The 11,237-nt window shown below is 35.6% G+C and overlaps 1 protein-coding gene across 2 annotated transcripts; it reads right to left on the bottom strand.

Moving 5' to 3' along the window:
• Positions 1 to 4,966: 4,966 nt before the first annotated feature.
• LOC125646404 (uncharacterized) lies at positions 4,967 to 9,617 on the bottom strand. 2 transcript variants are annotated; one of them, XR_008796736.1, is made up of 7 exons: positions 9,414 to 9,617; positions 8,360 to 8,532; positions 7,881 to 8,003; positions 6,677 to 6,785; positions 6,192 to 6,253; positions 5,430 to 5,507; positions 4,967 to 5,294 (listed from the first exon to the last, which is right to left on the bottom strand). XR_008796736.1 is itself a non-coding variant. In XM_048872651.2 (5 exons), exons 2-5 carry the CDS (start codon positions 6,749 to 6,751, stop codon positions 5,144 to 5,146), a joined length of 366 nt encoding a protein of 121 aa, XP_048728608.1. In that variant the 5' UTR covers positions 6,752 to 6,785; positions 7,881 to 8,093; the 3' UTR covers positions 4,967 to 5,143. The 2 variants fall into 2 exon arrangements, 1 of the variants encoding a protein (XP_048728608.1); XM_048872651.2 differs by lacking the exons at positions 8,360 to 8,532; positions 9,414 to 9,617 and having other exon boundaries at positions 7,881 to 8,093.
• Positions 9,618 to 11,237: the final 1,620 nt, after the last annotated feature.

Raw genomic sequence — 11,237 nt, 5'->3', positions numbered from 1 at the left:
AATGTTGTGTGTTAGCGTGTTGGGTGTTGTGTGTTAGCGTGACGGTGTGTTGTGTGTTAGCGTGACGGCGTGTTAAGTGTTAACGAAATGGCGTATTGTGTGTTAGCGTGACGGCGTGTTGTGTGTTAGAGTGATGATGTGTTGTGTGTTAGCGTGATGGCGTGTTGTCTGTTAGAGTGACGGTGTGTTGTGTGTTAGTATGATGGCGTGTTGTGTGTTAGAGTGATGTGTGTTAGAGTGATGGTGTGTTGGGTGTTAGCGTGACGGTGTGTTGGGTGTTAGCGTGACGGTGTGTTGTGTGTTAGCGTGACGGTGTATTGTATGTTTGCGTGATGTGTGTTAGAGTGATGGTGTGTTGTGTGTTAGAGTGATGGTGTGTTGTGTGTTAGTGTGATGGCGTGTTTTGTGTTAGTGTGATGGTGTGTTGTGTGTTAAAGTGATGGTGTGTTGTGTGTTAGAGTGATGGCATGTTGTGTGTTAGTGTGACAATATTTTTTTTTTATTAGATAATAGCATGTTTTAAGAAACGCACTGTTGCACTTTTGCACATGGCCTTATCAGGACACCATTTTTTTTTTAGACGTGTATAAATTTATAACTCTAACACTCTGTCATTTATAAATGGACATTAAACTAAAATTTTGTAAAATAAAAAATATTCTAGATAACAGAGGATATACAATTTACAATTGCATTAAAATCATAAACACTCAAATCCTCTCTTCAGCTGCTGTTGTAGTCCAACGTCCATATTGAATATACCACATGTACACTACAGCACTTGATTACAAGGTGTAAATAGACTACAACGGTGTAAACAAATCAAGCGTGAGACGTCAACAGCCCTAGGCGGAATATGACGCTCAAGGTCGTAGCAGAAAGTAGCAAGATCGGCTTTGAAAGTAACAAGTCTAGCCCGAGGAGTAGCATTACCGCAACCAACGACCACTCCCACTCTTATATAATAGCTTATAAGACCCTGCTTAGAGAAGGAACAGCCAATACCTGTGATTGCTTCATCAGCTTATATACTTGTTATTCTATATCAAAATGTCTAGGTCTGCTGGAAAGATGTTTCTTTAAAAGTCCATCGAGCCCATTTTTGTAGCTGAAAAAAAATCTTTGTTGTATCATGAAACTTTAGCGAGTAAATGCGTTACTTTTGCAACATAATGCGAAACATTTACAGTAATTTTACTTTATCAATACATTTTGCTTATACACGGGAAACGTTGCCATAAACCCCAACTTATCGATTAGATGCAATCAATATTGAACAAGAGGCCCATGGGCCATATCGCTCACCTGATTCACCTTTTCCCCGATATCTAAAGATTTTCCATATATATATATTTGCATGTAAAAGTTAGGTATATATCTATTGTGGCCCCAGTTTACCCCCTGGGGCCATGATCTTTACAAACTTGAATCTGCACTATATCAGGAAGCATTCATGTAAATTTCGTTAGCCCAGTGGTTCTTGAGAAGATTTTCTATATATATTAGTATGTAAACATTTGATCCCTTATTGTGGCCTCATCCTACCCCTGGGGGACATGATTTTAACAAACCTGAATCTGCACTATGTCAGGAAACTTTTATGTAAATCTAATCTTTTTGGATCAAAGATTCTTCAGAAGATTTTTAACAATTTTCACTATAATTTGTATGTTAAACCTTGATCCATTATTGTAGCCCCATCCTACTCCCTGGTGTCATGATTGTAACTAACTTGAATCTGCACCATGTCAGGAAGCTTTCATGTGAATTTGTACTTTCCTAGTCCAGTGGTACTTCAAAATTTAAAAAAAAAAGAAAAGATTTTCCCCTAGATATTTGCATGTAAAACTATAATCCCCTATTGTGGCGCCCCATCTTACCTCCGGGGCCATGATTTGTACTAACTTCAATTTGCACTATGTCCCGAAACTGTCATGTAAATTTCAGCTCCTCTGGCCCAGTGGTTCTTGAGAAGATTTTTAAATGACCCCACCCTATTTTTGCGACCATCTCCTCTTTGAAGAGGGTATTGCCCTTCAATCAAATATACTTGAAAGCTCTTTACCCAAGGATGCTGTGCGCCAAATTTGGTTGAAATTAGCCCAGTGGTTCTGGAGAAGATGAAAATAAGAAAAAGTTTACGTCAACAGACAAATTTTGATCAGAAAAGCTCACTTGAACCTTTGACTCAGGTGAGCTAAAAAGTAGCATGAAATAATTTGTTCATTACAATGGAGCTAGAATAATGATAGACTTGTCCAGCTGTACGTTGTAATTTTGCAGATTTCATATCTCTTGATATAAGACTGCTTTATGTAAGCAGATCATCTTATTGACCTTGGTAGAGGTCTTCCTGATGAAAGGTGAAGATAAAGAACAGTGAGCAATCTCATAACTCCTGATCAACATTAATATTATATGCATTTAGGTTTTCTTACACGTGTGGTTGTAAAGATTTTTGAAAACTGTTGGCAATTGTCCCGTCCCGTAGGCTCCAAGAGTCCTGTAGTAACCCTTCTCCAACCTACAATAGGGTATCAACGTTAAAAATGTCCAGGTGTTAACATATACCATCACTGATATTTAATAACTGACAATTTTGGCCCCACCCAGATATCAAAACCCCTTCCTTTGGGGTCATCAAATTTACAATTTTGGTAAAGGGCTACCTGCTCCTTCTAAATATCCATTGAGTTTCAATTTAGTATCAATAGCATTAAAGATGTTTTTTAAAAATGTTTTACATTTTAACCCACCATCCTCATATTGCTTTACGATTACCTCTTTTTTAATTCTATGTTGAGAATGGCTCCACAAGAAAGAAAAGAATAGTTTATCTAATTCTTTACAATAGCTGTCATCAGGATTTGGAATTGCCATAAAAATATGATTTAATAGAGGCAAGACCAGAGTTTTGATAACAGTAATTTTTCCTATTGGTGTCAAATGTCTTTTCTCCCATTGATTTAAGATTGATTTTATTCTGCTTAGCTTTGGCTGATAATTTAGTTTTGACATGTTCTGTAATTCTACATCAAAATTAATTCCAAGTAGAGTAAACTTACAAGTCCCCCAATTCAGATGAAAGTCTTTAGAAAGGGTATCCTGACTATATTTTTTTTTATCCAATCCATACTGTATTGGTTTTTGAAAAATTAACTTTTAGTCCTGACATTTCAGAGAAGTGTCGCAATACTTTTATTGTTTCTAGAAGAGATTCCTTGCTACCATCAAGTATAATTGATGTATCATCGGCTAGTTGTGAAATTTTCTTTTCCTTGTTATTTATAGTTATACCTTTAATACTTTTATTTTCTGTAAATGTAAAGGCTTTTATAGCCTCTTTAAAATTGTTTTGGATGAGACAACTCCTTTTTTCAGATAGGGGTTTGCATAATTTCATACCAAATTTAGATCTTAATAAAGTTACTACATGTGGAATAGAATACATAAAAACATAAAGACATCGCTGAAAAACAAATTTTGGGTTGATGTATTTGATTCTTTGATTGAGCTACAGCATAAACAAAATCCATTTACAGTAACAGTAGATACTCCAATATTTTACAATACTTTTCATTACCAGCTCGTTAGAGTTATCGCGCTTTGATGACTCTTGTGCGTCATTGGTCGGTTGTGTCTATATATCACGAGCCTGAGGTACACATGAATATTTATGAGATACGTCTAACAATTAAAAGGAATCCGATGCATTATTTTATTCCCGGAATGTATTTCCTTCTTGTGCACGGTTACCAAAATGAAAGGACACTATGTACTTTTTAATTCATACCTTTTATAATGTTAATCATAAGTAGAGAGAGAGAGAGAGAGAAATCACAAACGTGAAATTTGTAAGGTATTCATTGATTTAAAGAACCATTTCAATAAATATTTACACCGTAGATTACTTCAGTAGTAGAAAACCAGTACCCTAGGCTATTGATACGCTCCATTGTGTTCAACAACAATAGTGGGCAGTACCCTAGGCTATTGATACGCTCCACAGAGTTCTACAGGACCAGTCGGAAACCAGTACCCTAGGCTATTGATATGCTCCACTGAGTTCTAGAGGACCAGTAGGAAACCAGTACCCTAGGCTATTGATACGTTCCACTGAGTTCTACAGGACCAGTAGGAAACCAGTACCTTAGGCTATTGATACGCTCCACTGAGTTCTACAGGACCAGTAGGAAACCAGTACCCTAGGCTATTGATACGCTCCATTGTGTTCAACAACAATAGTGGGCAGTACCCTAGGCTATTGATACGCTCCACAGAGTTCTACAGGACCAGTAGGAAACCAGTACCCTAGGCTATTGATATGCTCCACTGAGTTCTAGAGGACCAGTAGGAAACCAGTACCCTAGGCTATTGATACGTTCCACTGAGTTCTACAGGACCAGTAGGAAACCAGTACCTTAGGCTATTGATACGCTCCACTGAGTTCTACAGGACCAGTAGGAAACAAGTACCCTAGGCTATTGATACGCTCCATTGTGTTCAACAACAATAGTGGGCAGTACCCTAGGCTATTGATACGCTCCACAGAGTTCTACAGGACCAGTCGGTAACCAGTACCCTAGGCTATTGATACGCTCCACCGAGTTCTACAAGACCAGTCGGAAACCAGTACCTTAGGCTATTGATACGCTCCACTGAGTACTACAGGACCAGTAGGTAACCAGTACCCTAGGCTATTGATAGACTCCACTGAGTTCTACAGGACCCGTAGGAAACAAGTACCCTAGGCTATTGATACCCTCCACCGAGTTCTACAGGTCAAGGTTATAGGGTAAAAAATGTTGGTACCCACTGAAACGTCTTGTCACAAGGAATACTCATGTGAAATATCAAAGCTCTATTACTTACTGTTCAAAAGTTATTAGCAAGGTTAAGTTTCAGACAGAATGACAGACCGGACAAAAACAATATGCCCCCCGATCTTCGATCTCGGGGGCATAAATATCCATAACTTCCTTTAATGTTAAATTATCTCAATAAAAATTACAGGTGCACAACTTAGTTATACACATACTATATATACAAAGTATGAATCAAATCTGTAGACTGTTTTTAAGATATTCTCTGGAAAATAACATCCCCTCAAAATCGAAAAAAATATCCATAACTTCCTTGAATTTCAGTTAGCGCCACGTCTAAATTCAGCTACAGACATTTCTGTTTTAATGCATCTTTCATTTGCCTCTTCATAAGGGAGTCCAGTGCTTATGCAAACTAAGTGTATCATGGCCTCTTTCAGAACAACAAAATTTAAGTACTGATGTCCCATTCTGTAAATAATTCAGAAACAAGAAATGTTTTAAAATCATTAACCTATGCCCACTGTGTGGAAATATTGAAGAAAAAAACAAACGGAACATGACCTCTAATGCATAATATATCAGAAGGAATACTTGCAAACTTACAAAGGATAAGCAATAAAGATTTGCTCGAGTTGTTCATTTTTGCAGTCAACAAATGTGGAGTAACGGGAGAAAATAGATCTGAAATGAAAAAGTACTTTTCTTTAAATGAAGGTAGCAAAATCAATTTAATGTTGGTGATAATGATATAAAACAATAGGTCCATGGCCCACAATGCTCACTTGAATAACCCCAGTCCTACTGTTCTTCACAATATCATGTTTCAAAGATTTTTCTTTTGTCTATTCTCATGAAAAAATCTGGGCTTCATATTTTGATTCCATTCTTGTCGCAAAGTATCACGACTTAATTAAACATGAATCCATACTAACAAGGCCCTGCTGTTGTTATGATGATTATTTTTAAATAATCCATTCTATTTTTTCCTTTTCTTGAGTATCTCACCCCTTACTTTATCATACTTGAACTCAATTCATCTAATAATACCATATGCCAAGTTTTGTTGAAACTGAGCAAGTGGTCCTTGAGATAAGAAGTCAAAGAGGAAAATAGCTAACACACACACATATGGGCAAATTTTAATCAGAGTCTTTGCCTAAGGTGAACTAAAATCTGCAAAAATTTAACCTACTCTAATGCATATTAGATATCTTAATCATACAAATTAACTGTTACACATGATAACTACATACAAGTTATTCAAGACTGATGTATCTGTAAGTTTCTGAGAAATAATCATTTTAAATGTGTTATCATATTAAGTATATCCCCTCCCCCCCCCCCCTAAAATAGAGATCAACATACCCTGGTAAAAATTTGCTGGTGCACATCATTTCATAAAGAAAATGTTGAAGGTATTCTAATTCCTACACAATTGAAAGAAATAAAATTAATTACACATTTAATATGTTAATGTCACAACCTTTTCTTGCTAAAAGATGAATGGGACATACATTTCCAAATATGTTCATTTGACAGAAGACTTTGGCGGACTTTTGAAATGTGAATTAAGTTATTAAGGTTTGTGTATTTTGAATTCAAGGTCAACAACTCTTTCAAAAATAGTTCAACAAAGCCCAAACTCTCAAACTTGATCTGAAACCCAGTTGTCGGAATTGCCAGATGAAATCTGAAAATTTTCAATGCATGGATGGATGCACAGACTGATCACTATAGGGCTCCCATCTATTTCTATAGGCTGGCCCTAATAATGTCATGCTTCTGAAGTAAAAACATGCTGGCTAAAGTTGAAAAGAAACCATCTTTAAGAACACTGATGCACTTCTTACCTCGGGTTGAATATAATTGGCTCCAAAACAATATTTTACAAAATTGTCCCTGTAAACCTTTTCAGGGTTGTTCATGAATTGATGATGCCGCTTATGTTCAACCTCATCACTGAAAATAAGGATAAACGATTTACAAATTAATCTGCTATGATTTGCATCATCGATTCGGACAAGGAGGAGTTTTAGTGATCTTTATCATAATTCAATAGACAGATTTTGTATTTTGTATAGAAATTCAAATTTTACAACAAGCATGCACGGAGGTCAATGTTCATGGTATAGAAGAGGTGCATGTAGTACAAGAGGGAAGAAGGCGCAAGGAGGGGAGGGGGGCGAAAAGATACATATGTATTCACATACATACATAATATGCATACAAGAATGTGTATTTAAAATTAACAACAGCTAATTATGAATTTTTCAACATTTCTTCTATAAACAGGTATAGATTGGTGATAATTTCATGTTTAATGGTAGCTAATTCCATACAAATACGCCTGAGTAGTGAAGAGCATTTTCGAATAAGATGTTTGATGTTCTGGTAAACAAAAATTATAATTTAATTCGGAACGCAGGGAATAGGAATCACGAGTTTGAACGACAAGATCTCGTAGATATTCGGGGTTCATACCATAAAAAGTTTTGTACGATAAAATACACTTATACTATGTAATTATAATTCAAATACATTTAACCATCCTAGCATGAAATGAAGAGATTTTATATGATTTTTGAAATAGGCTAAAAAAAATTATTGTAGTAATATTACCATATTTTGTATATCAGCCTAAGTAGCTCAGACATAAATCACATAACTAGTAGTGCAAGGGTCGCAGGTTTGATACCCGATTGTCCAAAAAAGTTGCTACAGTATAATGTCCATTTATACAACATGAGAGCCGACATTACATTTTTACTTGAAACAACCAGGAACTATCAAAATATATGAACTCTAAAACTGATATGGTAATCTACTCAAGATTTACACACACACACACACACACACACACACACACACACACACACACACACACACACACACACACACACACACACACACATATATATATATATATATATATAAGATCATAGAATGTAAGTGACTTGTAAGTAAAATATCACAAGTTAATTACATATCATCGACACAAGTCACATATTTCCTTTACCATATCATTAAGTAAGTATAAAAGTATGAATGACTTACCCAAAAATCAGGAAATTTCATGATAGCTCTAATTCTAATGGCTGCTGGACAAGATTGCTTTTTAGACATTTGGATATGTCTACGTGCTTTTCTCTTATTAAAATAATCATGGTCTCCAGGTTCCTATCAATGCCAATGACAAGACTTTATGAACTGTTTTTGGCTGCTAGCTTATTACTAGTAAAATACTTTCAAGATCATGCAGGGGTGGGGAATTGTTATTTGTTGTGTTTGTCTCTCTTGATATTGATGATGGTCATATAACATTTCATTCATTTGTGAAAAATTAATACTCCATATTCAGTACTAGAACTACACAATTGCTAAAGATCACTACAGTAATTTAGTAGTAGCATATAAATTATATATCTGTTTCGCAATATCGACATTTGAAATACTCAATATATGCATGAGTATCACCAATATAAAAAAACCAAACATGCATATTTATATAATAGATTAAAATCAAATATCATTACATGTTTTTGTTTCTTCTTTTCTTTTGCTCTCCTCTGTCTGTCTGGTCCTTGGTGACATTCTTTTACCATCCATCCTATATTGATGTAAGGAATGCCATCAAAGTCCACAGAGGGACAAGCTGTGTTTTTACAATCTTGCCATAAAATTTTGTGACCCTTTAAAGATGTTACATCTGTACAAATACAAAAAATAGAGGCAAATTGGTGTCAGAGCATCATGCAATGTAAATGCACCTGCTGGTAACAAAGTTTAAATCTGTAACCATTATAGTGACTTCACTTGCATACATTTCTCATGATATATTTATATCTCAAATTTCAATTCAGCAAACTGTATCAATGCAATTGTTAATTGATGAGGAGTATCCATACTGTAGCCTAGGGTATGATAGTCATATTGACAAGTTGTATCCGATAGACCGTATCAATAGCCTAGGGTATGATTGTCATATTGACAAGTAGTATCCGATAGACCGTATCAATAGCCTAGGGTATGATTGTCATATTGAACAGGAGTACCCGATAGACCATATCAATAGCCTAGGGTATGATTGTCATATTCAAGGAGTATCCGATAGACCGTATCAATAGCCTAGGGTATGATTGTCATATTGAAAAGGAGTATCCGATAGACCGTATCAATAGCCTAGGGTATGATTGTCATATTCAAGGAGTATCCGATAGACCATATCAATAGCCTAGGGTATGATTGTCATATTCAAGGAGTATCCAATAGACCGTATCAATAGCCTAGCGTATGATTGTCATATTCAAGGAGTATCCGATAGACCGTATCAATAGCCTAGGGTATGATTGTCATATTCAAGGAGTATCCGATAGACCGTATCAATAGCCTAGGGTATGATTGTCATATTCAAGGAGTATCCGATAGACCGTATCAATAGCCTAGGGTATGATTGTCATATTGACAAGTATTATCCGATAGACCGTATCAATAGCCTAGGGTATGATTGTCATATTGACAAGTATTATCCGATAGACTATCAATTGATCAATACCGTCTAGTAATGCAGTCTGTAATACAAGTACTTACCACTTGGTCGCAAACTGAAGTGTCTTTTGTTACTTATTCTTTGTGTGATGTATCGTGATGTTGTATCCCGCTCTAAGTTTCAATAAACAAATTCACTTCTTGGTACTGAGTAAATGTAACAAGCGGCATGATGGGTGTGGCATGTTTACCTTGGGAACGCGCGCGAACGTCAAGATACCTCGGACAATTAAATAGTCGGATAAATATGTTGAAAGCATTGTTGTGTTTACAGATCTGATTATACAATTAGGATATATACAATCAATAACGATAAATAAATTACAAATTACAAATTCTAAATACAATGAAACCCCGTACATTTCACATATAAATGAACCACTTGGCCTAGTTTGTACCATTGGTGCATTGTGCACTTGGTTTATTTTTACTTTAACCTTTTTACATTTTTTTAAGGACTAAATAAAATACCATGCATCATTTAACGTTACATATATAAGTCAGAATGAATATGTATAATAATTCCGGGAATAAAATAATGCATCAGATTCCTTTTTTATCTTAGACGTATCTCATACATATTCATGTTTACCCCAGGCTCGTGATATATAGACACAACCGTAAGAAAATGCACAAGTCTCGCGAGCAAGTGCGAGATTACTGGGACATAAACGAAACGTTCATAACACTCCCCCTTTTTTAAGAGTTAAAATACATGTTGTATTTTTAAATAAAATAACCATTGATCAAACTGCATTTTTCAAATATTCTAACACTATTTTATTAAAGATGTTACATGTTTTGTTAAACTCCATCACACCTATTTTTTAAATTCCAAACAACAATGATCTCTGTCCTTAGTCCATCAATATTTTGTAATTTTCAAAATAGCTTCGATGCAGTTTGGAAACCCATTAGTTGTGTTAATTAGTGTTAGGAATGCAGTTTGGAATATATATAACTTGTTCTAAAATATGGGAATTGAGGGGGGGGGGTATACGTGTACGATTACAAAGTCCATGTCATATGAGCTTGTCCTAATTGTATTATAAAAGAGAATGTCTTCATAGTCTGATAGAATAACTTTAAAAACATATTAATCCCATTAATTACAAGAAAAGTTCTTGTGCTGGATGTGCATATAGGTTTTTCCCTTCACAGTTCTTCTTGCGATTGATGCCCCTTACCAAAATGTAAAGTTTGCTGCAAATTTGCCGCAAGTTTGCGGCAAACAAATCAGTGTGCCAGAGCTGTTTGCCAGAAGTGTGCAGCTAATGCCGCTAGCGGCATACAGTGTGCCATTAGCAGCACACAGTGTGCCACTAGTGGCACAGTGTGCCAGAAGTGCACCACAACTTTTCCTAAATGAAACAGTGTGCCAAAAGTGCATCACAACTTTTCCTAAATGAAACAGTGTGCCAGAAGTGCACCACAACTTTTTCTTTGGTATTCAGAATCAAAACTGTGTGCCAGAAGTGCACCACAACTTTTTCTTTGGTATTCAGAATCGTGTGCCAGAAGTTCACAACCTTTTCCTTAAAAGTTTAGAACTGAAACAGCAAGGGCACCAAAGTATATGTGATTTTGGTGATTGAATATTATTGTCTTGATAGACAGTATAATTATTCTCTAGTTACCTTTGCATGCTGTCAGCAAAATGTATTTGCTGTTTTTTGTTTTTATTTGAGAAATCATTTGATTGGGGTGCAGTGAATACTTCTTCCGTATATATTTCTTTACATTAAAAGCGGTTATCTAACGTAGTTTTATTAGGGTTAATTCTCTTGTTTTTGTACATAATAAAAAATAAATGTTCTTATTAGTCATCAATATGTATTTCAATATCATCGAGAGATTTTGAGAGGA

This window comes from Ostrea edulis, chromosome 7 (genome assembly GCF_947568905.1).
Source record: "Ostrea edulis chromosome 7, xbOstEdul1.1, whole genome shotgun sequence".
In the NCBI taxonomy this organism is placed as follows: Eukaryota; Metazoa; Mollusca; class Bivalvia; order Ostreida; family Ostreidae; genus Ostrea; species Ostrea edulis.
This window is presented reverse-complemented; position numbering and strand designations above follow the sequence as displayed.

What these genes read in the sequence shown, in the direction of transcription:
- LOC125646404 (XM_048872651.2), bottom strand. Translation starts at nt 6,751, where the DNA reads ATGAACAACCCTGAAAAGGTTTACAGGGACAATTTTGTAAAATATTGT. An exon ending in ACCAGCAAATTTTTACCAGG is followed by an intron (nt 5,508 to 6,191) that starts GTATGTTGATCT and finishes TTTTCATTTCAG; the next exon opens with ATCTATTTTCTCCCGTTACT. An exon ending in ATCTTTATTGCTTATCCTTT is followed by an intron (nt 5,295 to 5,429) that starts GTAAGTTTGCAA and finishes AATTATTTACAG; the next exon opens with AATGGGACATCAGTACTTAA.